Consider the following 27,296-nt stretch of genomic DNA (forward strand, 5'->3'; position numbering starts at 1 on the left):
ATCGTAGAGCCGGCCAAAGATAAAGGGGGAATTTCTGCAGGGTATGGAAGGCAGGATGGGGGCGTTGTTAAGACATGGCCGGCTTCAGCCGTTATTGGAAAAAAAGAAGGCCGGCTCCGAGAAGCATTTCGTCGGCTTCACTTGGTCCATTTATTTTTAGGACCAAGTCTCAAAAACGTGCCCCAATTGACCAGATGACCACCGGAGGGAATCGGGGATCACTTCCCCTTACTCCCCCCAGTGGTCACCAACCCCCTCCCACCCAAAAAAAAAAATTTTGCCAGCCTGAAATGTTATACCCAGCTCCCTGACAGCAGTATGCAGGTCCCTGGAGCAGTTTTTAGTGGGTGCAGTGCACTTCAGGCAGGTGGACCCAGGTCCATCCCCCCCCCCCCTACCTGTTACAGTTGTGGTGGTAAGTGTTGAGCCTTCCAACCCTCCCCCCCCAAAAAAAAAAACCTCACCGTACCCACATGTAGGTGCCCCCTTCACCCATAAGGGCTATGGTAATGGTGTAGAGTTGTGGGGAGTGGGTTTGGGGGGGGGGGGATTTTGGGGGGCTCAGCACACAAGGGAAGGGAGGTATGCACCTGGGAGCAATTTTTGAAGTCCACCGCAGTGCCCCCTAGGGTGCCCAGTTGGTGTCCTGGCATGTCAGGGGGACCAGTGCACTACAAATGCTGGCCCTTCCCACGACCAAATGCCTTGGATTTGGTTGGGTTTGAGATGGCCGGCATCGGTTTCCATTATCGGCGAAAAACGATGCAAGCCATCTCAAACCCGGCCATCTCTGACATTTGGCCGGCCCCAACCGTATTATCGAAACGAAAGATAGCCGGCCATCTTTTTTGATAATACGGTTCGGGACTGCTCTTTGCGGCGCCGGCCATATAGATGGCCTGCACCATTCGATTATGCCCCTCATAGTGTCCATTATTATGGGGATCAAGGAGAGGAGATTGTGTAGTGTCCAATACGATCTTTGGTTTTGATGTTTTGCAGTGTGTAAATGTGGGTCGGTGGGGAATGCCTTTTTGAACAGGTTGGTTTTTAATGCTTTCCTGAAGTTTAGGTGGTCCTATGTGGTTTTCACAGCTTTTGGTAGTGCGTTCCATAGTTGTGTGCTTAAGTAGGAGAGGTTGGATTCATAGGCTGCTTTGTATTTAAGTCCTTTGCAGTTTGGGTAGTAAAGGTTTAGGTATGTTCGGGATGATCTGGTTATGTTTCTGAGTGGAAGGTCTATAAGGTCTGTCATGTAACCTGGGACTTAGCCATAGATGATTTTGTGGACCAGGGTGCAGATTTTGAAAGTGATGCGCTCTTTGATTGGAAGCCAGTGCAGTTTTTCTTGGAGGGATTTGGCACTGTCGAATCGTGATTTGCCAAATATCAGTCTGGCTGCTGTGTTCTGGGCGGTCTGCAGTTTCTTTGTGAGTTGTTCTTTGCATCCCGCATAGATTCCGTTGCAGTAGTCTGCGTGGCTTAGTACCATTGATTATATTAGGTTACGGAATGAGACCCTCGGGAGGAACAGTTTTACTTGTTTAAGTTTCCACATTGAGTGGAACATTTTCTTTATTATGGAGTTCACTTGGCTTTCGAGCGTAAGATTGCTGTCGATTTTGACGCCGAGTATTTTCAAGTTGTCTGATATAGGGAGAGTATGTTCTGGAGTGGTTAAGGTTGTGGGTTTGTACGTATTGTGTTGAGATGAGAGGATGAGGCAGTGTGTTTTTTCTGTGTTCATGAGTAATTTGTGAAGATCTAGTGAGACTAGGAAACTTACAATACTTTTTTAAATCATATTACAGGACACACAGAGCAATGTACAGTGTGATAAGCATTCAGGTACAATATTCTCCCACCCTAGAGAGTTTATACTCTAAAGTGGGTACTGAAGGAAATGAGACAAAGTGATTTGCTCAAGATCACAAAGTCTCAGTGGAAGAAGTGTGATTCTGACCCTGGCTTCCCTGGTTCTCAGTCCTCTGCCATAACTGCTATGCCACTTACTATAAATGGCAGATGAAATTCAACATGAATAAGTGCGAAGTGATGTACATAGGGGAAAATAATCCCAACCATACTGAAGGTACATGATGCTGGGTCCATATTAGGAGTTACTACCCAGGAAAAGGATCTTGGCGTCATTGTGAACAATATGTTGAAATCCTCGGTTCAATGTGTGGCAAGCAAACCAAGTAAATAGAATATTAGGAATTATTTTTGGAAAGGAATGAAGAACAAAACAGAGAAGGCAATGTTTTCTATAAACAGCAGGACTGATAAAGCACACAAGTGTATGAAGTCATTGGACAGGGGCAGAAGGGAACTGCTTTCCAAGGGCATAGAATTTAGCGCAAGATTCTTAGCTTGAGCAGCCCTTCCTGCATGCAGCCGTCTACTCAGATGGTATTAAAATTCTCCACAAACAACTCTCGAGGGAGGAGGGAGGGATTGCATGCCTTATCAATCCTGCTTTCCATGGAAAAGACCCGCTTATCGTGAACATTGCATTTTTCCACTGACAAACAGAACTGAGTCAGACACACATGTGAGTGACTGCTAAGCTTACAGCTGCTCAAAAATGTATTGGCTTAGTCCTCATACCAGCCTGTAAAATCAAATGCAAGACTTAGATGACAAGGACAGGTTGGCCAGCACTGCTCGACTTGACTGAAGGCACTGTTCTGTTCTGAATCCTGGATCAAGCAATAGCGTGCAGTGAAAGTATGAGCCCTTCTGAGCAAAAGCGGGCCACCTCCACTTTTAGAATTATTTCAGTTATGAACCGATTCATAGCCTCTATGGCCTACAACCTTAGAAGAAAAACTGGGTCAAGATAGCAGAATTGGCTAGCTATGTACATGACTTCTAAGGCTTAGATGGCGACTCTGGCTGTGATGAACTAGGGCTGATACCAGGAGACCTGTATGGTCTCTGTCTCATATATGGCAATCTGGTTTAGGATGGGCTAGAAAGGGTTTATGTGAGAAGAAATCCGCCGAGAGACAGAGAACTCAGAACGCCCCACGGTAAATACAACAGTACAACAAAAAAAAGTGGGAGAGCGACCAAGGATACCAAAGACTGGAAGATGTATGTAGATAAAGGTGTTTATTGAAGCATGGAGACTCGACACAACGTTGTGTTTTGGCCATTAGGCCTGCATCAGGAGTCTATGAAAATGTATATATATGATCAAAACAAATCAAATGCAAAATAATATACACATAGAATACGCACATATAGGTATATATTTAAAAACATAATAAAATGTATATAAATGGGAGATCTTGCCTCGACCAAAGGAGATGCCTATTGCCGGAGATGGGCACCGTTCTGGGACTCTTTGACCCCTGTAGCACGTAGTAGGATTTTAAACTCTTGAGCATTACTTCATGGTACCAATGGGGGGGGGGGGGGGGGGGGGGTAGGGAGGCTGTGGGTTGGAGGGGGGTTTAGATTAAGTTGGTTCCTGCGGGTGTGTTGACTAATATTTGACTTATTTTCCTGGGCTGTTTGTAGGTTTACAGTTTAAACGAATTTCCTTATGTTATTTGATCCTCAGGGCCTTGGGGGATTGTATCGCTATGAAGCCTGACCGGGGCATTTTACAGCCTTTTGTGCATTTGGTTGTATTTGGCCCATTAGTAGGACCGAGCTCACGTCAACTACCGGGACCAGATGTCATCTATTGTATTGTATTAGATGGTATACTTTTTATGTTATAACCGAAGCTGTTTTAATGATGTCAGGTAACCTACAGTATACTTGTCTTGGGTGATCTAATGGTCTGTAGGGAGCTATAAGAAACAAAGCTTCCGGCAGCATACTTGGAACTTACTGTATGGTTATTATCGCATTTAATGGCTTCAGGGATGTTTATTGTTAAATATTTTTGGAAAAATTTCAATAAACAGATTTAAACATAAAAAATGTATATAAATGTGTTGATAAAACATGATGCCCTTTCTAAATTTGCCTCTAAATAGTGGAACCAGAAAAGATACAGACAAGCGCAACCAAAATAAGGGGGGGGCACAATGGTTTCTATAAAATCATGAGTGGGATTCAACAGGTAAGTAGGTCTTTATGAAAGGGTAAACAACTATTCCCTAAGACTAGAGGACACTCCATGAAGCCAACCGGTAACACATTTAACACAAACCGGAGAAAGTTTTTTTTTCACTCAATGTATAATTAAGCTGTGGAATTTGCTGCTGGAAGTTAGGGCAGCTAGCACAGCTAGGATTAAAATGGGTTTAGACAAGTTCCTGGAGGAAAAAGTCATAAACCATTATTAGCCATGTGTGCTTGGGAAAGCCACTGCTTAGTTCTGGGAATGAGCAATAACGGAGCACATCTGCTGCTTGGGATCTTGTCAGGTACATGAAATCTGGTCTGGCCACAGTTTGAGAGAGGATGCTGGGACTGGTGCACCTTTACTCGACCCAGTATGACAGTTATGTTCTTCGCCAAAAATAAAGTACAACAAATAAACCAATGTCTGAGACAATAGTAATAAACCAGACTTTCCCAGAACTTTTGTTAAACTCTCTCTTACAGAGATGAATAAAGACTATCCAAGTTACATTTTGTGTGTTGCCCTTTATCCTAATATATGCAGAAAGAACAGCAGCCCCATTCTATTACATGAAACAAGGAGCCTACACTGAGAAACACTGGAGCATAAAATAAGGCAGCAATGGTTCCTACTAACCCAAACAAAATATTTGTGGTGTCAAGAGAAACCTTGAAGGTCGCATAAAAAATGAGCCTCTTTCAGCAAAATTCCTTGATAGCATGACACCCATGGTGGTGGTGGGGGGGGGGGGGGGGGAGGCAGTAAAAGCCCAGAACTTATCATGGGATATGCTTCAAGAAAAGAGGATGAAGAATTCTCCTCAAACTCTTGGGATGGCGAAATCCAATCAATCAGCTTTGACTGCTGGGCTCCACCAGTGAGTGAATACTAATGAAAAACCAAGCTATGGGTTTCTGAACTTGGTGAACCAGTTAGATTGCTCAGGGGCACAGGCCAGGCCCTACTTTCTCTCTTTCACCCTGGTCCCGTCACTCCTCACAGCAGAAAATGGCAAAAACTGCAGGTTATATTCTGAAAGTTCTGCTCACATAGTTCTGATCAAAAACGTACAGCAGTCCATCTCACAGAACAGCATGTGCACACACACACACACACAGGCAGCAATAAGTAATAGCTACTACATTCCACTTCTGGGAACCCAGCCACCAGCTAGGGTGATGTAACCATTCATAATACAACATTGCATCATTATCCCACAAGAATGCCAACATCCACAGATAAACACAAAGACATCCACAGTAAGTAAGGATTTACCAACAGAAAGTTTGAATTTCATATACAAGTCTCCAGATTACATATCTGACCCCGTGCCATTCTACCAGGGCCGGCCCTACCATTGAACAGATGTGTATTTCACATGTGGCAAACAAAAAAGCAAACACTGGGCCTTCAGGATTGAGAAAAATGTAGTCCTTTAATATAACAAAGGCCCGACACGGGCCGTGTTTCGGCGTACAACCGCCTGCATCAGGCTGAGTGCCTTTTGCAGCACAGGAGTTCTCCTTGATTGTTTTACTTACCTCTTGCGCAATAGTCCGCAAGTTGACCAATAGGATTTTATTGACCCCTGATGCAGGCGGTTGTACGCCGAAACACGGCCCTTGTCGGGTCTTTGTTATATTAAAGGACTACATTTTTCTCAATCCTGAAGGCCCAGTGTTTGCTTTTTTGTTTGCCTGGTTGTATTTGTATGCTGTTTTCCCTCTCTTCTGTGACTGTATATTTCACATGTGGCCCGGCATCCCTCTCAGGCATTCTGCTTCTTGTTGGGGCCTGTCTACTAAACATTTTCCTGCAATAAACATGAATGAGAAAGTCTTTTGTACACGGGGCACTTTATTGATCTCATAGGAATTAGGAAACACGGCATCACCATTAAATTCCTCCTGAGCACCTTTGAAGATGGTGTTCAACCATCTCCACTAGCTGCAGGAAGCAAAATTTCCCATCTTTTGCACAGGGCCTGGTGTTTGTACATTTCCACTGATACACTAACAGGAGTGAAACACAAAACGTGAGAAGTTGATGTTATGATGCGACTGCGGGCTTCTATTATTATTATATTATTAACATTTGTATAGCGCTACCAGACGCACGCAGCGCTGAACACCTGACATAGAGAGCCAGTCCCTGCTCAATAGAGCTTACATCTTAAAATCAGCGAGTTACTGCTTATGTTCTGCCACTGACAAGGCATAGCTAGTTTTTACAGCAAATTCTTGTGGGCCGTGGAGCATACTGGGGCTGTACAATTAAGCAGGAGCCACAACTGTTGTTTGGTTCTTATACTTACACCACGGTCTGTCCGGCGGGCGATTTTTTACAGCTGACAGTACTGTTTGGACTAAAAGCAATTTTGATGACGTGGCTGGCAGATACTGGCCCAGCTGTTCAACACTGGTGACCACTGTTGTTGACACAATTATGCTTAAAAAGACATAGGATTACGACTTAGAAGGATGGCCTGGGTAACCAGAGGACCGAAGCTATGTGTTACATTTTTTATATGAGTATAAATATTGGCAGATGGGGGAGCTGGGGTGGGGGGAAGGGGTAGTAGGTGAAGGAGTTAAGCTAGGGAATTTTATTTATTGCATTTGTATCCCACATTTTCCAGCCTATTGGTAGATTCAATGTGGCTTAAATGAAACTAGAATAAATTGGTTACAAATTGTAGCAAACAAGGTTACTATTTATGTTCAATAGTGACAGTCTGAAGTAGATTCGAAGCAGTTTGAATAAACAAGGTAGAAATTGTTTAGACCAATGAGATTAGCAGGTTAATGAGTTTGAATTTTGTTTCAGGTAGACGCGTTACATGTTTGTGGCGAGTTGAGCAACGGAAGTTTGTGCCTTTCCTGCCCAATGGTATATTTATTAGTGGTGTAAAACGGTGGACTGGACAGATTATTTTGGTTCAGTGGGGTATGAACATCCTGAAAAGGTGGGCCTTCAGATATTTTCGGAAGATGAGGTAATTATCCTTGAGTTTTAGGTATTTTGGTCATGCGTTCCAAATCTTGTTATTCAAGTTCCATATAAGTGACACAGCTGTGCTCGGTTATGAATGTCTGTACTTTTTTTGGAACTTTAATAAAAATAGTTGAACACATAAATGACACGAGTTATTCTACTCAGGTACAGTTTCCAAACAAAAATATAGGGGCCCTTTTACTAAGCTGCGTTAGGTGCTAACGTGTGTCTAGTGCAACAAAAACATCCTGCATTAGTTTTGCCAAGTGCACAGTATATTTTTTTTGAGGAGGTGGGACATGGAAGGAGAGTGGATGTGGAAGTGGTAGCCAGTTAGTGTATGCATATTAGTGCCTTACCACCTCCTGAACAGGTAAGGGCTCCCTTGTTACATTTTTTACATAGCAGTGCAATAATGGTAATATTAGCACATGATCATAAACGAACATAATGCCAAAAAAAAGGCTGTTTAAAGGCCACTCTAGAAATGGACTTAGCACATGGGAAAAACCCGCATAAGGGAGCACTCAGTCCATTTATATTTAAACATTTTTATTGATGAAACAAAATAACTACATCCAATATCTGGCATAAACACAAATGCCACCGTCAAACTTTCAAAATAGAAATACAATGATAAAGTCCATCATCAAAACTTTTTAACAGTTTCTCCCATCCCCCCCTAACCCTTCCTCCTTCCCCTCTGCATAATTTCAAACGTTTTTTATTGACATTGTATCAGCACCAACATTGTCATGCCAGCTCTGTTTCAGTCTATATATACAACAATTGCTAACTAGCATACAGCATTTGTAAATTTTTTGCCAACATTATTATCCCATCAATCATACCAGTCCTCCCCCCGCCCTCTCCCATTCCCTCCCTTCCCCCCCCATTTTACCCCAGACCTGGATAACCATTCAGTTCAGCCCGTAGAGTTCACCTTGTATTTAAAAGCAAACTACGGCCTCTAGGGCTTAGACTTTGCAAATAAGGGCCCCAGATAGCCAGAAATGTAACTCTCTTTTTCTGCGAGAGCCTAGATTCCCCCGCCTCCCACGATACCAGCTGATGTAGCTGATTTCTCCAGTGCCAGTAAGCCGGAGGATCTTTGACCGTCCAGTATTGTAAAATACATTTCCTGGCCAAGAGGCTCATCTTACGGAGCATCAATGTTTCAAAACGATTCTGCCCTCTAAAGGACCCCGGGATGTCTAAAATCAGTTGCTCAACTGTCCCCAAAATCCGCTGCCCTAACCGCTCCTCCCAAAATCCTCGAACTCGAGCCCAGAACCTTTTTAAAATTGGGCAGCTCCAAAACATGTGCAGCATTGTGCCAGGATGTCTTCCACATTTAAGACAGTCCGGGCTTCGATTTCCTCCCATATGTGCTAATTGAGCTGTAGTTACATATCCCCTATGGATGCAGCGATAAGCACATTCTCTCAAACGAGCATCCGATACTAACAGGGGTATTCGTGCTATTGATTTAGTGATGTCCCAGGAGGTCACTGCAACTCCCAATTCCTTTTCCCAAGCACTCCTTAGCTGTCTATAGTCCCTGGGGGGCAGCCATCCTGATATTGTTTTATAAAGCGAGGATATTGTGATTCCTCCCTCACCAAAGGAGTGAAAAAATTCTCGTATCCTTTCCCCCAACCGAGTTCTCAAGGGATCTGTCGGTAAAGAAGTGAGGTAATGTCGCACCTGACATATTGCAAATCTATTCCCCCAGGAGTCGCCTACCTTTCCCAATAGCTCCTCATCGGTAAGAGGCTGCCCATCTTCGCCCACCAGGTGTTCCAATTTAAAAACTCCCCGTCTAGCCCATTCAACAAAATGTCGGCTTGACAATCCTGGTAAAAATGCACTGTTCCCACGTATGGTTATCAAATCTGTTACTGTTGGGTCTCCCCCCAGTTGGCGAGTAAGCACTCCCCACACCTCTCGGAGAGATCGCAACAACACACCTCCACTGAATCCCTCCGGTAAATCTCGTGTTTTGTGGTGTAAAAGCGAAAAAAGATGGTGCGGTTCCCAAAGCGCCGCCTCCAACGCCGTAGGAGTATATTGTTGCGTGTCTAAACACCAATCTCCCAGATATCTCAAGTGACATGCTTTATTGTATAATTCTAAATTTGGCATGCCCATTCCTCCTCGACTCCAACTCCCCACTAATCGTGAGAAGCGAACCCGCGGCTTCTTGCCTCTCCAGCAGAACTTTGATGCAAGCTTGTAAAAACTTTTTAGGTCTTTCCGTCGGAGCCAAATTGGGATGGTCTGCATCACATAAAGCCATTTGGGGAACAACACCATTTTAATCATGTTTACTCTCCCTAACACTGATAACGGCAAATCCATCCATCCTTGTAGCACCTGCTGGGTCTCCTCTAACAGCCAAGTAATATTCAGATCATACAACCGCGAGAGATCCATAGGCATCAAGATTCCGAGATACCTAAAGGAGTTTTGTGCTTTTCTCAGAGGGAACTCGCCTCTCCACCGCCTCCACACGTCCTCTGAGGAGGCCAAGGCCTCTGATTTTTCTAAGTTCAAACTGAGGCCCGCATAGTCTCCGTATTCGGAGAATATCTCTAATAGAGCGTTCAGAGATTCTTGTGGGTCTGTTAAATGGACCAAGATGTCATCTGCGAAAGCCGCTACCTTAAAGACCTCGCTTCCTATCTTTACCCCTGCCACCGCTTTCTGTTCCTCAATTTCTCTCAATAAGGGGTCCAGTGATAGCACAAACAATAACGGTGACAGAGGGCAACCTTGGCGTGTTCCCCGGCCTATTTCAAAATCTTGTGTCTCAATCCCATTTACCGATATTCTAGCCCTTGGCGCTGAATACAATGCTTTGATCCCTGATAGAAATCGATCCGTGAAGCCATATTTCTGAAGAACAGCATATAGGAAATTCCATTTTACTTTATCAAAAGCTTTTTCAGCGTCAAAGCTGATTAACAAAGAATTTTCCTTCCCTCGACGTCTGGCTTCTAATGAGGCCAGCACCTTACAAACATTCTTAGTGACTTTCCGTCCCCTCACAAACCCCACCTGGGAGTCGTGTATAAGGTTCGGCAAAATTCTCGCTAATCTGTTCGCTAAGATCTTAGCCATCAATTTCACTTCGTAATTTAACAGCGAAATGGGCCTGTATGATTCAACTAGTTCCGGATCCTTCCCTTTCTTGGGGAGTACTATAATACAGGCTATATTTAAATTCGGAGGCATCCTTTCCTGCTCTATTAATATATTAAACATTGCAGCTAAGGGCTCAGTGATCTCTTCTCCCATGATCTTGTAAAACTCCGCCCGGTAGCCGTCTACTCCCGGCGCCTTAAGCAGTACACTTTGATTAATCGCCAGGAACACCTCGTCTGGTGTAATAGGAGTATTCAGTTGTTGTGCCTCCTGGGGGGATAGCGTTGGTAAACCCATCTGATCTAAATAGGAGTCTCCCGTCAGGCCATCATCTGGCGGGGCCTCATATAATTTTTTGTAATATTGGTAGAAACCCTCGCTAATTTCCTTGTCCGTGTGGACTCGCTCTCCTTGCCTCTTCTTCATAGTCAAAATCCTGGTTTTCCCCTGTTTGGTTGCAATCAGGCGCGCCATCAAACGACCACACTTGTTCCCATGCTTATATAATTGGTATTTATAGTAAATTTGCGATTTAACTGCTTTGTGATGAAGTATTTCATTTAATTTAGTCTGCAAGAGCATCAAATGTTGTCTATTCTCAGTGGAGGCCCGTTGCCCATATCTTCTCCGAGCCTGGCATACTAGTTGACTCACCCTCAGTATCTCTCTATTCCGAGCTTTACGTTTGTGAGCCATATAGCTAATGATGTCCCCTCGAAGTACTGCCTTAGCCGCCTCCCAGTACAGAACCGGGTCTTCAACATGCAATGCATTGTGTGTTTTATAATCCCGCCAACTCTGGTGTATGGAGGCCCTGAAATCTTGATCTCGATATAGCTCTGTGGGGAATACCCATCTCTGTGCCCCTCCCCTCTCTTCCCGAGGCGTCCAGCTCATTTCCACCCAAGCATGATCCGATATCACATCTGCTCCTATTGCAGATGCCATCACTGAATTGAACATCGGTTCTGAAATCAACAGATAATCAATTCTAGCCTGTGTGCCGTGCGCCCTCGAGAGATGTGTGTAGTCTCTCCCCTGTGGGTTGAGAGTCCTCCAGACATCCACTAGCCCCACCTGTCGGCAAAGATTAGGCAGCCCCCGCGACTCCTGTCTGAGCTCATTCCTCCTAGCCCCAGTACTGTCAATCCAGGGGTCCATCACCATATTAAAGTCTCCCCCTGTTATTATGGGCAAAGATTTGCTCATTAACAGTCGTGAAGTGATCATCTTATAGAACTTCCGATCATATTGGTTCGGAGCATATACATTGCCAAACAATATAATTTGGCGTTGCACATGGGCCTCACACAGCAGAAATCTACCCCCTGGGTCTGTGAAGTTCACTTCCACCTTATCCACTATTCCTTTTCGAAACAGGATGGCAACCCCCCCTTTCTTTCCTTGTGCCGCTGCCGATACACAATCCCCCACCCACCAGGTTCGCAATTTAGCATGTTCCCCAGCCGATAGATGGGTTTCTTGGAGGAAGGCTATATCTACTTTATGTCTTTGTAAATGTTGCAAAATTTTTGAGCGTTTAATTGGGGACGAGATCCCTCCCACGTTCCATGTAACTATTTTTAGTGGACCCAGGTCCCATAAAAAATCTGATCACAAGATGTATACCATTTATTCATAGAAGAGGGATGTCCCAGCCTCCACCCCTCCTCATGCTCTATCCTTAGCCATTTTAGTTTATTCTCAAGCCCCAGTCGCCGTCTCTTCCAGGTCTCAATCCCCCCCATCCCCCAATTCCCCCCTCTTCCCCTTTTGGAGCCCCAACTATCCCTTTAAACCCCAACTTCCCTTCTTCTAAACCCAGGCCTCTAAAAGAGACCATCACGTTTAACACCTCCTACCCCCCTCCCTCTCGTATACCATCTAACACAAAATGTTTCCCCTCGACTTCCTCTCCTCAGTATAACTCTAATTTATGATTATGTAACTTTTCCAGTTTGTCCAGAAAAAAAGAAAAAAACAACATTTAACAAACTACACAAAACCTTATTCCAGAGTTCTCAGGCTGTCTCTCTGATCTGTAGGGAGAATCCTCCGCAGCCCTCTACGAGAATATCCCCAGGTCAGCCTCCTGTAGTGTCCTTCTGGTATTAATCCAGGCCGCTTTGGCAAAAATCGCTTCAATTCTTCGGTACAGTGATTGTGCTTCGATGCTCTGTAGTATTCTATGCAATAATCCCAGACTTCTGCTCAAGCCATTCTGCAGCGCGTGCCCAAGGAATTCTAGTTGCCTAGTATGTTCTCCCAGGCTGCCTCCTGTGGCCACAATCTCATCGATCCATCATCTCCGCCCATCAAATTGGGTCTGAACATCCTCCAACTCTAATTAACTATTTGTAATCCAACATATTTTATCCATGTGCCCCTCGATCTCATCTTCCATCAGATCTCCTCTGAGCTTCAATTTAACCTCTCTATCAGCGGTGTTCCACAGAGTTCAAAAAAGCTTGTGCTTGTTCAGTCGTTGTGTAGACCTGTGTGACCGCTTGGTAGGTGACTCTTAATTTAGCTGGATATTGCAGTGCGAATCGAATTTTCTTTTCAAAAAGTTTAGTGCATATAGGCGAGAACTTCCTTCTCTGCATCGCCACCGCCGCCGAGTAATCCTGGAAGCATAAGATCTTTTTGTTCCCATATTGCAGCTCCTGATCTTTCCTTAAAGCTTACAGTATTGCCTCTTTGTGCGCAAAGTTTAAGATGCGGCAGATCACCACTCTCGGGCGTGTAGCTTCCACAGGCTTGGGCCCCACTCGATGAGCTCTCTCTATCTGGAGAATTCCCAGGGCTTCTGGGAGTTGTAGTTGTTCTGGCAGCCATTTTTCCAAAAATACCCGCAGGTTTACAGTCTCCAAAGCCTCAGGCAGACCCACCAATCTTAAGTTATTCCTCCTTGATCTGTTCTCGAGGTCTTCTAGCTTTCCTTCATAGCTTTCCACCATGGTTTTAAGCTTAATATTTTCCTCCTCCATTTTGTGCACTCTGTCTTCGAGAGCTCCATGACGTTGCTGATACTCCGCTAGTTCTTTAGTAAGCTGTCCCAAGTTTTCCTGGACCAACGTTATTTTGCTGTCGATGGGCCCCAGTCGTCGATCCAGCAGAGGCTCCATGGCGGCCGCCACCTCCGCTACCCACACGGAGCTCAAGGCCGTCGCAGCCGGGCTCGCCGGCGCCGCCATTTTTTCCTCGCCGGCCCGCGTCTTTTCTTTGTCTCGGCGGACACTTTTCGCCGCCATGGATTTTCCCGTGAGTAGCGTCGATTTAATTACCTTCCCTTCTTCTTGCGGGTTAAGGTGTCTGGCGGTTCTTTACTGGGGCGTTTCCCTTGATTTTGAGGGTTAAGTGGGTAAGCTGGCCGGAGCGGAGGTTTCAGCAACCGCTCCTGGTCATGGCGTCACGTGATCTCCACTCAGTCCATTTATTAGCACAGTTTAGAAAAAGGGCCCCATAAAGTCTTATCTGGAGTACAGAAATTCAAGACAGCTGGTGGGGGGAGGGGGGGAATAGGGGGAAGATACTGATGTGTGCCAAAAAGGAAACAGATCTCAGGGTGGTCACCATCTGATTTAAATTAATTTCAGTTTTTATATTCATTAAAATCATTAAAGACTTACCATTTCAACAAGACTTATCATAATAATCAATAATAGGATTTCTAACACACCGCTAGTCACTCGATATTCTGACTGTTTTCTTGTGTACTGGATTATATCCACTATGTTGCACTTGTTCTATATGTAATTAATTGTGTATCTACTCTTGAATGACGCTTGACATGATGCAATATTGTAAGCCACATTGAGCCTGCAAATAGGTGGGAAAATGTGGGATACAAATGCAGCAAATAAATAAATAAATAAAATATTCTGCTTTTTGTCCCAATAAATTTAGGGGCCCATTTACTAAGCTGCAGTAAGCAATAACACATGCTTACCAGAGGGTAAAAAGCACTATCACGGGGTGTCCCATGGTAGTTTTTGCATGTGTGTGCCCTACCCACGTGATAAAAAAAATAGCATTTATTTCTTAGCGTTGATGTGGATCTCGGGGTGGAGAGTAGGCATCTTCTGCTCTAATCAGTTAGCACAGTTACACTACCACACACTAATCGATTAAAGTGTGGTTTGTGCGTGAGTCCTTACCGCCTAGAAAATAGGTGTAGCTAAGGGCTCACATGCTATGGCCACACGCTAATGGGAAAATTAGCGTGCAACCACTATTGGCAAAATAGAAAAATCGGCCATTTCCTAGCAGCACTAAAAGTGGCCTTAGTGGGCGGAAAAGACCCATGCTGGTGATAAAGCAGACCACTTTTTAGCACTGCTTAGTAAAAGGACTCAGAGTAGATCACAAATAAGATCGTAATATAAAATAAAAAATAAAATAATGTAAAATTATAAGCTTAGGGCCCTATTTACTAAGCCACACTGTAGGCACGCAAACCTTTTAGCTTGCGCTAACGCTAGAGACACCCATGGTAATATAAAGGGTGTCTATCATTAGCGTGCGATAATTGTAAACAGAGACCTTAGTAAATTAAGGGGTATGTTTACTACAGTGCGTAAATTTAAGGCACGTTAAACGCTAACGCACCTATACATTTCTATGGGCGCATTAGCGTTTAACAAGTATACATCATTTACATGCGTTAAAAATGCTAACGCGCCCATAACGCTGCTTAGTAAACCTAACCCTAAGATACAAATGCTCAAAAAGTTACAATTCAATTATATAAAATTAGTGAAATATTAGAATCAAATGCAAAGACTATATAATCAAAATTTACACAAAATCAAAAAATAAAATGAAAATAAAGTTTCAAAAAGATCTTTTAAAGAAAACAGTTTTTATAGAATTTTTAAAATGCAAATAGGAATGATCTTCCATACCTCAAATGGAAGATTATTCCATCCAGAACCTCTTTTCCTATCTGGCTACGTAAGAAACACTTTCGCAAATTAATACTTTAACCCAAATGAAGAGACCTATACTATGATCTATATAAGCAAGCATTAATCCATTCAGGATCTTACATACTAACCATAATTTAAAAATTATTTGTGCTTGAACTGGCAACCAATCTAATAAATATGATAGAGCCTCTCTTCTTTGGGGTCCAATTTACCAAGCTGCAGTAGGGCTAACGCACGGGTAGCCTGTGCTAAATCGACACTACTGCCAGGGTAGCACAGGCACCCTGCGGTAATTCCAAAGTTGGCAAGCACTGTTTCTCGTGGTAGAAACTAATTTTCTATTTTCTACCGCGGGGGCGTTCCGGTGGTAACTGGCAGTGTGGCCACATTGGCACACGCTGTCTGATTACCACACAAGTAGCTTGTGAACCCTTTCCACCAAGTAAATAGGTGGCATTAAGAGCTCAAGCAGTAAATAGCCATGCACAGCCATTTACTGCCTCATTTTTTTTTTAAGTCCTTTTCCCAGCTGTGGTAAAAAAAAAAAAATGGCCCAGCGCGCACCAATTTCATGCATCCAAATTAGCACAGGCCACTTTTTACCGCAACTTAGTAAAAGGACTCCTTTGTTTTTTAATTTTCATGTCATCTGATGATCTCAAGGATGCAAAGCAACATGACAAGGAAGCAGCTATGACCAGAAGGTTCAGGGCACAGAGATACCTGTCACCAGTAGAAAAAAAAGAGATGATAATGCTTCTGTACAAGTCACTTCGGGGCCCTTTTACAACTCCACAATAGAGCTGCCGCAGCTTTGACGTGCACCAATCCAGCACTACCGCCAGCCTACCATGGGAACCAGCAGTAGTGCCACCCCCAGTGCAACAGAACAATTTTTTTTTTTCTGCAGCAGGGCCTTACCTGGCAGAGTGGCTTAGTGGTTAGAGCACCGGTCTTGCAATCCAGAGGTGGCCGGTTCAAATCCCACTGCTGCATCTTGTGATCTTGGGCAAGTCACTTAACCCTCCATTTCCTCAGGTACAAGCTTAGATTGTGAGCCCTCCTGGGACAGAGAAATATTCAGCGTACCTGAATGTAACTCACCTTGAGCTACTACTGAAAAAGGTGTCAGCAAACCTACCGGACTGGCAAATGCCTCTACGGTACTATGTAAGCCACATTGAGCTTGCAAATAGGTGGGAAAAGGTGTCAGCAAACCCAAATAAATAAATAAATAAATAAGCAGCAGCGCACCACCAGGTTTGTGCATGAGCCCTTAGCGCCTCCTAAATAGGTGGCAGTAAGGGCTCCCCCCAGAAAGGACTGCATGGCAAATTGTGAACTTACCACATAGCCAATTCCTTTATTTTGCCTTTTACAGCAGCTTGGTAAAAGGGGCCCTTAACCCTCCACTGCTTCCGGTTCAAAAATAGATTTACGCTCTCTGGGACCTAGCATAGCTGAATATAACGTCAGTGAAACCTATCTAAATCAATATTATTCTCCATTTATTTATTATCAACCTGTCAATATAATCTCAGTGCAGCATATAATAAATTAAATAAAATTACCATCAAGCAATAAACAACAAAAAAAAGACAAAACAACCTTTGTGACCGTTTTACTAAAAGACCATTTTTAATGCAGCTGTAAAATAGGGCTTTTTTTTTTTTCAGTTTTTGTGGGTCTCATGTTAAGTTTTCCATTAGCATGTGAAGTATGCAACTATATTAATGCAGGAGCACTTACCATCTCCTATTTAGGAGATACAAGGTGCTCCCAAATTAAGTCTGCATTAGCCAGTTAGCCCATGCTAATGCAAGCGCAGTAGCTGAATAACGCTTCCACTCCCATTCTCTGCCCATGACATGCTCCCAGTTAAAAAATCATTTTTAAAAATACATACCCTGTGAATGTTAGCATGTGCATGTACAAACAGGTACATTAGTGCAAAACATTTTAAATTTTGCAATAAGCTTTCCTCGTGCATTTGGGTTTAGTGCACTTAGTAAAAGGGCCCCTTAATGAAATATAGTCAAATATTGATGATAAACAACGTAAGGGGTTCTTGTACTAAACCACACTAAGGGCCCTGTTTTACTTTGTGCCGTAAGCGTGCTAACTTTTTAGCACACGCTAAAAATTAGCATGCACTAACACTAGAGACACACCCATAGGAATATATGGGTGTCTAGCATTAGCACGTGCTAAAACGTTAGCATGCGGCTTAGTAAACAGGGCCCTAAACACTTAATGCATGTTTACCACATAGTAGCTGCTAGTGCACACCGGGTTAAGGGGCTTTGCAGTATTTTTGCAGTTACTGCGTGGTAACTGTACATTAAATGATTCTGTGTTAGGGGGCATGTCATGGGTGAAGAATGAACACAGAAGGCATTTTCACGGCAATTCTATAAACTGGCACCCTGAGATAGGCACACTGAAGTATACAAGTGGTGCGTAACTGCAAAGGGAGCATACCTGTGGATGGAGCATGAGCATGGGCATTGGCTGCCAATCAAAGAACGTATTACTTTCAAAATCTGCACCCTGGTCCACAAAATTATCTATGGCCAAGTCCCAGGATATATGACAGAACTTATAGACCTACACTCGAACATACCTAAACCTCCACAAAATACAAAACAACCTATGCGTCCAGCTTCTCCTATACAAGCACACAATTATGGAACGCACTGCCAAAAGTTGTGAAGACAACCTACGACCACCTAAACTTAAGGAAATCGTTAAAGACCTACCTGTTCAAAAAGGCATACCCCGCCGACCCAACATACATGCCTGCACTCTGCAACACAACATAACCAAAGCTTGTACTGGACATTAAATAATCTTTCCTCTCCTTGATTCCCATTGTAACTGAAACATATGTTCCTTATTCAAACATAATACCACCCATATTTGTTTCTTTACCGGACTGGCAAATGCCTCTATGGTACTATGTAAGCCAAATTGAGCCTGCAAATAGGTGGGAAAATGTGGGATACAAATGTAACAAACAAAATATCTCCAAGTTACAAACGTAATTTATAAAATATTATAAATTGTGTGCATCACCTGGCATACTTAGGCACACTACCTTATGCTGCCATTGACATGAGTGTGCCAATGCCGACATATGCTAGTACTAGCCATTGAGCCCGTGAAAACAGGCTACTTTTGGAATGGGGGGGGGTTCCAAGCCCCCCCCCCGGAGTCGCTGCCGCCGCCGCCCCTCCACCCGGCCCGAGCAGCACTGTAAACTTACATCAGCAAAGCTGCCGTCGGGGCGGGCTTCCTTCTCTGCCTGTGTCCCGCCCTCGTGTGACGTAATGTCGGCGAGGGGGGGACAAAGGCAGAGAAGGAAGCCCGACGGCAGCTTTGCTGATGTGCCTGCTGCTGCGTGCTGACGTAAGTTCACAGTGCTCGGGCCAGATGGAGGGGCGCCGGCGACTCCGGGGGAGCGGTTCCGACGTCTGCAGCATGCCAGTAGACTTCCCTCTCTGTCCCGCCCCCATCATCACGTATTGAAGCGGGGGCGGGGCAGAGAGGGAAGTCTCTACTTCGCATTTGCGAGTGAGTACGGTCACTCGCCGTTTATATGTTTGATTCTATAACACCATCCCAATTCTATCAGCAAACTGGCTTCACTGCCGCCAGGCATTCAACCACAGCAGAGCACTTCTGCAAATGACAGAATCAAATGAAAGCCACCCAAAACCTCCAAACATTTCAGCCAGCTAGAAAAACAACCTTTGATGTGCTGGACCTCTCCAGCCGAAGAAAAGAACAGAAACAACAAACGGGACTTTCTTTCAAGCATACCTAATAAATCCCAAAGTTTCTCCACAACAGCTGAGGCGAGCTTCACAAAAAAACATAGGGATGACAGTAAGACAAAACACTGACTTCCAAGCCCTCACCAGGGGAAATGGATAACAGAGGGGCTTCAATCCCATCCAGGCACACTGCTCTGTCAGACAAAGTAAAAAAAAAAAAAAAGCAGAAAAAAAAGTATACTTGCTGTTTCCTGAAAGCAAACGTTTCAGCAGCAAGAGGGTGGTGTTGGGAGAGGAAGGAAGGATCTTGGAGACAGGCTCCATGCATTTCCAGTTCCAAACTCCCCATACTTAACTGAAATTGAGTTCACAAACTGTTCTAGAAGCTGGCCTCAGACAAACTGTGCCCATCCTGAAGAGGCACCTCAACCTCAAGAAGCGCCTCCCAGAACAGGGGGAGGGGGAGAGCGAGAGGAAAGGGACTTAATTCCCATGAAAATATCTGGGGGGGGTTATTTAGATGGGTTCACCAGGCCTTTCCACCCCACAATCTACATGGAGGCATATTTTCAAAGCACTTAGCCTTCCAAAGTTGCATAGGTTTCTATGGAACTTTGGAAGGCTAAGTGCTTTGAAAATATGCCTCATGGTGTACCATCCGCTGGAAACAGAAAAATACTGAGTATCTGAGAATGCTTAGTCTCTTCTGTGAGCTGCCTAGAACTGGTCTTGATAATGGTGGGTTAAAAATGTAACCTAATGTAATGAAGTAGGTAAAAACCTGGGAAACTGGGTTAATTCCCACTGCAGCTCCTTGTGACCCTGGGCAAGTCATTTAACCCTCCACTGGCCCACGTACAAAAACTTAGCTTGTGAGCCTGCTAGAGACAAATACCTGCACATAATAATAAATGAAAATGTCTTTGGTTGTACCACAGAAAGGCAGTATTTCAAATCATGACATCTTGTGGTGTCAGCCTTAAGAAACTTAGGTTTGGTGGGATAAACACAAGGCTGATTTGCCTAGGGCACCCAGTACCCTTGCATCCGCCCTACCAGGACCAAAGGAATGCATGCTCCACGGAGGCCCTGTGGTGTGATTCTGTCTATGGATGGACCACTGGGCAACTGCCCCTTACTTCTTAAAGTAGCAGAGACCGTTTACAAGCAGAGAAAACAGATACAGAAATTCTAAAGAGATACCCTTCCAGTCTGAAGATAGTTACCATTATGCACTACCCATTTAAAAAAAAAAAAAAAAAGACACTGACTAGTCACCAGTCTAGCAGCTTATACTTCCTTCAGTCACAAATAAACTCACGCACATGGATCTGATGGCTCACGTCACGTCGCACAGCACACAACCATCCTCTTCCCGCAAGATGAAATCCTTTTCCATTCCCAAACACGCCTTGCTTAGACAGAAGTAAATCTGCTTACACGCGTTAATCAGCCATTCGTTCAACTTTCCAATTAATGTGGGAGAGATCAAGCTGCCTAGGCTATAACTACATAATGCTAAGATTTTGTTTTAATAAACAACAAAAGCACTCAGTAGTTCTGTACTCTATCTTGTACTTTAAAAATTGATCAGGGGTGTTAAACAAACAAACAAAAAAAAGTACCCCTCACTGGACACAGTGAATGAATTTACCCAATATTGGGGTGCAAGCGCCCACAGCACTAGCACCTATGCCTAGTACCATTCTGTGGGACTCGCTTCATTCCTCTCCCCAGCCACCCCCACTTTTCAAGGCCCCGATCTGGCCTCGCCCTCTGCACTAACTGCCCACACCCGAAGTGGGCGCTGTAGAGTCTCTGAATCCCCAGCGCCTGACAGCCAGGAGCTCCCCATCATAGAACCGGTGAGGTGCCAGCTGTAAAATGCAAACAGAGATGAGATCTCCCTTTAAAAAAAAAAAAAAAAACCCGCCTATGGAGGAAAACCCGAGCCTCGGCGTAAACCGTCGCTCCAGTCCTAGCTCACCCTGTACACCACCGCCGCCACCTCGCTCCCCAGGATTCTGGGTTGCGGGCGCCGAGGTACCCGGTTGTCTCTCCGCCATGCTTCGCTTCATCAGACTCACCGTGTTTAGCCTGCAGCGCCCGCGCTGGCCAGGAGGAGGAATGCGCGTTGCGCGACTGTATTTCACTTCCGCCCCGCAGTCGTAATCAGCACCGTGCCTTTCCGCTGGCCACGCCTCCCTCCCTCCTTTAGCACTGGTGGATAAGGTGCCACCGGTTTAGGAATGGTTGTGTTGGTCCCAAACTAACATCCTGTAGCTGTACAACTACTACTACTATAAATCATTTCTATAGCGCTACCAGTCGTACGCAGCGTTTCACAATTGAACATGCTGTAGGTAGATTGAGGGAATTGCCGCTGATCTAAAAACATGGAATTTTCTTAGTATTATTTAGAAATGTACTTGTTTATAATTTCTACACATTGAAATAAAAATAATAAGTGGAAAAATAGTTTGGGACCATGCCTCTTGGAACTTCTTCCAACACCACTATATGTACATCTGTTACCTCTGGTTTGATGGCTGTGGGGTATATGTGCATTCCTTGAGTTTGGGAATGTATGTGTTTGTGTGCGGAGGGGTGAGTTTGGGCAGGGGGTAGTTTTAGGGGTGTTGGGGCACTTTGAGGGGGTATGTTAGGAGGATGTGAGCAGTTTAGGAGTCGAGGAGAGCAGAGAACAGAAGAGCCTGAAGTGACTAGGTGGGCAATAGCCCCCCCCCCCCTTCCCCAATCAAAATTATCTTAGTTATTGGGGATTCCCCATCTGGGACACCTAAAGCGTAACTGTTAGTGGTTCAAAAAGCTGCCACTAATGCACTCACCATAAAAAAAAATGCTTATTAGGTTATCTGGGGCAGCTCCACATTTCTACTGGTAGCTACAGAAAGATGCATCCAGCTGCTGGGTGGGCATGAGGCAAAGTGGATAGATACAAGGAAGGCGGAAGCCCAGGCCCACTGTGTCTGCTCACCTGGTTTAAAAGGAGCTAATTTTCGAGAGAAGAGGACATTTCTCTGGTAAGTGACCGCTATTTTGCTTTGTGCTTTGGAAACTTAAAGATTGGGGTTTAAAGGAGGAATTGTAGGTTAGTGTTAGGCAACATCCTATATAATAAAACGCACCTCCAACATTCTGAAGCTGACTGCGTGGACATAAGCCTTGAGGCATTCGTGCTTCTGTATCCATCTCCTGAAATAACGACGTCTCCCACTTCCGGGTGCGTCAGCAGCAACTGTGCCCAATCACAACATAGCAGCGCAAGCCAACTCCGTTGTGTACCTGTGCTGACGGGGGACCCCAGCCCCCGAAGTCCTCTTCTCGGTTGCCGCAGCATTGCGTGCTGAATGATCTGATCAAGTTTCTGTGCGTGCGTCTGACATCAGACGCACGCACAGAAACTTGATCAGACCATTCAGCAAGCAATGCTGGCACAGATGAGAAGAGGACTTCGGCTGTCGGGGGTTGGGGTCCCCCGTCAGCACAGGTACGCGATGGCGGCGGGGGAGGGTTTTCGGCAGAAAGGAGGGGTCGAGAGGGTCGCGGCAGGGGGGTCCAGGGGTCAGTAACACAGAGGGGGGGTGAAATTGGAGGGAGGGGGGAGTCTGTAACTCGGTGGGAGGGGCGTGAGGGGGCCTTGAACTGGAAGGGAGGGGGGTCTGGAACTCGGAAGGAAGAAAGGAAGGGAGGGAGGGAGACGTGGGTCTCGGAGAGGACACAGCGAGACAGCAAGGGAAGGTGGGGAATTACCTTGCTAGCGCCTGTTTCATTGCCTACCGAAACGGGCCTTTTTTACTAGTAAATATATAAAAAGCAAATTTTATCAACTAATCTCCATAGTCTTTTCCACTTAGTTTTAAAAATTTTGTACCACAGCATTAACAGATAGACTCTAGCAGGTACTGCAGGATCTAGTTTAGTATTAAGGGAGAATAAAAAGGGAGAGAGAGGGGGAAAAGCAAGCAGGACCTAGTTTAGTATTAAGGGGGGAATAAAAAGAGAGAGAGAGAGGGATCACGTGACGTCATGAACAGGAGCGGTTGCTGAATCTCCCGCTCCTGCCAGCTTACCCGCTAAGCCCTCAAAATCTGGTGAATTAATCAGTAGCGAACCCCCCAATTTCACGGATCCAGAATCGGAAATCAAGGTGCAGCATCTAAGCCGATCAAACGCTAAATTATGGCAGCGAAAAGCATTCGTAGCGCCAAAGACAAGATGCGTGGCGGCGAGGACAAAATGGCGGCCCCGCCAAGTCCGCCCGTGCACACGGTGAGTTCGGCTTGGGTGGCAGAGGTGGTAGCGGAGGTGACGAGCGCCATGGAGCCGCTGCTGGATAGGCGTCTGGGACCTATCGATAATAAATTAGATCTGGTCCAGGAAAACTTGGGGCAACTTAACAAAGATCTGGCGGAGTTCCAGCAACGCCAGGGGGCCCTGGAGGATAAAGTGCTGAAAATGGAGGAAGAAAACGTGAAACTTAGAACCCAATTAGAGGCCTATGAAGAGAAGTTGGAAGATCTTGAAAACAGATCTCGTAGAAATAATTTGAGATTCGTGGGGCTGCCTGAGGCGTTAGAAACAACTAACTTGAGAGTCTTCATAGAAACCTGGCTAACGGAACAATTGCAACTGCCTACTGACCTGGGAACCCTCCGGGTGAAAAGGGCGCACCGGGTGGGACCCAGGCACTCAGATAGCGCGGGGTCACGAGTGGTGATCTGTCGCCTACTAAACTCCGCACATAAAGAGGCTATATTGCAGGCTCTAAGGAAAGATCAAGAGCTGCGCTATGGAAACAAGAAAGTTTTATGCTTCCAGGATTACTCCGCGGCAGTGGCAATGCAAAGGAGGAAGTTCTCCCCGATTTGCACGAAATTATTTGAAAAGAAAATCCGATTTGCCTTGCAATATCCTGCGAAACTACGGGTCACCTATCAGGCGGAGACAAAAATCTACACCTCTGTGGAAAAAGCGCAGGCCTTTCTGAGTTCCGTTGAGGAGCGCTGATCGTAAGGGGGACACGAGGTGCTGGGAATATGGTGGATGCGGTGATGACGGCTCTGCAGCCCTAACAAGCATGGATTACAAATTATTAATTTAAAAACCTGGATCACTATTGTTTATTTCAGTGGCGGAGTTTTGCCTGTTAACTGTTGGATTTGGAATGGAGACGAGGCAGCTGATTATATATGGTATAAGAGAGTGCAGCTGAGCCATTGAAGACAAAACCCACTATGGGCTGCTTTTGATGAGAGCCCGCAGGGTAGCAGGGAGATCTGAGATGCACAGAAACGAACGCAGCCCGAGAGAATTGCAAATCAGTTTTTTGTTGTTTTTTTTTGTGGGGATCAGTGGAGATGTCTACTGTTCAAGTTGTTCAAGGTCAGCTGGAAGTGTATATTTGGTAGAGCTGCCGGAATTCCAAGGACGCTGGAGGAGATGGTTACAGCTCAGCAAAGCAGTGAAGAAATGTGAAGGACTCAATGGTAGAGTTGCTGATGTATATAAGTTGTTAATGTGCAGAGGTTTTTGATGCAACCTGTAATAACCTTATGTTACTGTTATAATGATTGTGGGGGGATTGGTTTACAAGAGGGTGGGGGGTAAGGGACGTTATACGTGATGGTCCCGTTTTGGGGCTGGGGGAATTTACAAGGGGGGTTAGGGTTAGTTGGGGGGGAGGGGGGTAGTAGGGTGGAGGGAGGGGGGTTAGGGGGTGGGGGGACGCAGAGACCTTGAGGATACGTCTCATAAAGGTTTGGAAGGGAAGTTCATGGAGCAAGTTGAAAAAGGGAGGGGGGGTGGCTGGGACGCCCCTCTTCAAAGCAAGAATGGTATAGATCGCAGGGAAGGGGATCTAATAGGAGTGGGGTTCCCTGAAAGTTGTTACATGGAATGTAGGAGGGATTACATCCCCCATTAAACGCTCCAAAATCCTACAGCATTTACAACGACACAAAGTAGATATAGCCCTATTGCAAGAAACCCACTTATCAGACGTGGAACATGCGAAGTTGCGCACTTGGTGGGTGGGGGAGTGCGTCTCTGCAGCGGCTAGGGGGAAGAAAGGAGGGGTTGCCATCTTGTTCAGAAAGGGGATTGTAGATAAATTGGAGAATAGATATACTGACCCGGGGGGGAGATTTTTGATCTGTGAGGTTACTATAAACCGTCAGACAGTGCTGTTTGGGAATATATATGCCTCGAACCAATACAATAGGAGGTTTTATAAGATGATTACATTGAAATTGCTACGACAGCATCCTCTACCCATAATACTTGGTGGGGATTTCAATACAGTAATGGACCCTCTGATGGATTGTACTGGGCCCCGGAGGCAGGTTTCCGGACAGGAGAACCGGGGGCTGCCTAATCTCTGTCGACAGATGGGGCTGGTGGATGTTTGGCGGACTCTCGATCCGCAAGGGAGGGATTACACACATCTGTCTCGAGCGCATGGCACGCAAGCGCGAATTGACTATTTGTTGGTTTCGGAGCAGCTTTTTGGCTCAGTGCCAAGTGCAGCTATAGGTGCCACAGTAATCTCAGATCATGCATGGATGGAAATGTGCTGGTTGCCTAAGAAGGAACAGGGAGGACATGGCAGATGGACATTCCCTGTGGAGCTCTATCGAGACCCAGTTTTTAAGGCCTCTATACTGCGTAGTTGGAGCGATTATAAACTACATAATGGGCCGCATGCTGATCGCCCAATCCTCTATTGGGAGGCGGCTAAAGCGGTGTTTCGGGGTGAAATTATAAGCTATATGGCCCATAAACGTAAAGCCCGGCTTCAGGAAATACTGCGATTGAGCCAATTAGTGAGCAAAGCGAGGAGGCGTTATGGTCGGCAGCCCTCCCTAGAGAGTAAACAGCATTTATTATCCTTGCAGACAGCGTTAAATGAACTCCTCCACCAAAAAGCTGTGAAAACACAAAATTATTATAAGTATCAGCTTTATAAGCATGGCAATAAAGGGGGGCGATTGATGGCACGTTTAATTGCGGCTAAGCAAGGGAAAACTAGGATACTGACCATGAAAAACGAGCAAGATAAACGAATCTCCACAGATCAAGGAATTAGCGAAATCTTTTATAACTATTATAGAAGGTTGTATGAGAGCCCACTGGACGAAGGTCTGTCGGGAGACTCATATTTGGAGCAGTTAAAGTTACCAAGTCTCTCCTCGCAAGATGAGCAGAGGCTTAATAATTCAATTACGACAGAGGAGGTGTCGTTGGCCATTAATCAAAGCCAATTGTTTAAAGCTCCCGGGGTGGACGGTTACAGAGCAGAATTTTACAAACTAATGGGGGAAGAGATAATAGAACCCTTAACCTTAATGTTTAATGCCTTGGTAGAGCAAGAACAGGTGCCCCCCGATTTAAACACTGCATGTATTATTGTAATCCCTAAGAAAGGGAAAGACCCGGAATCGGCAGCATCATATCGGCCGATTTCGCTCTTAAATTTTGAGGTTAAGCTGTTGGCTAAGATCATGGCAAATAGATTAGCGAAAATTTTGCCAAAACTAATACATGATTCCCAAGTAGGGTTTGTAAAGGGTCGAACAATTGCTAAAAACGTCCGTAAATTCCTGACCTCCTTAGAAGCTAGCAGTAGAGGGAATAAAAAATCTCTATTAAAAGCTTTGACGCGGAAAAAGCTTTTGATCGGGTCCACTGGGAATTCTTGTATGCGGTCCTTCGGAAATATGGATTTTCGGGTAGATTTTTGTCAGGGATAAAAGCATTATACTCGAACCCGAGGGCCCGCATCTCGGTTAATGGGCTTGTAACACCAGACTTTGACATAGGTAGGGGAACGCGACAGGGCTGCCCTCTATCACCTCTATTGTTCGTGCTAACGTTAGATCCTTTATTGAGAGACATAATGGAGCAGCCGGACATAGCTGGCATGAAGATAGGGAGAGAGGTGTTTAAGGTGGTTGCATTTGCCGATGATATTTTGGTTCATTTGACGAATCCGCAGGACTCATTGGATGCATTGTTGGAGATTTTTTCAGAATATGGAGATTATGCGGGTTTCCGGTTGAATCGTGAGAAGTCGGAAGCTTTGGCCTCCTCAGAGGAGGTATGGAGAGATTGGAGAGGTGAGTTTCCTCTGCGACAGGCGCAAAACTCTTTTAAGTACTTAGGAATCTTGCTGCCTATGGACACTTCTCGCCTATATGATCTCAATATTACTTGGCTGTTGAAGGAGACCCGGAACGCGCTACAAGGCTGGATGGATTTACCGTTATCGTTGTTGGGTAGAATTAATCTGATAAAGATGGTACTGTTCCCTAAGTGGCTTTATGTTTTGCAGACAATACC

At 45.1% G+C, this 27,296-nt stretch overlaps 1 protein-coding gene across 1 annotated transcript in view; it reads right to left on the bottom strand.

The window, feature by feature from the left end:
- The window catches only part of EIF2B4 (eukaryotic translation initiation factor 2B subunit delta), a 94,066-nt gene extending 73,027 nt beyond the window's left edge, over positions 1–21,039 (bottom strand). The window contains 1 exon segment of the mRNA XM_030198585.1: positions 20,923–21,039. Within this exon segment, the coding sequence (XP_030054445.1) occupies positions 20,923–21,013 (91 nt within the window). The 5' untranslated portion in view covers positions 21,014–21,039.
- Positions 21,040–27,296: the final 6,257 nt, after the last annotated feature.

The sequence above is a fragment of the Microcaecilia unicolor genome, chromosome 3 (assembly GCF_901765095.1).
Source record: "Microcaecilia unicolor chromosome 3, aMicUni1.1, whole genome shotgun sequence".
In the NCBI taxonomy this organism is placed as follows: domain Eukaryota; kingdom Metazoa; phylum Chordata; class Amphibia; order Gymnophiona; family Siphonopidae; genus Microcaecilia; species Microcaecilia unicolor.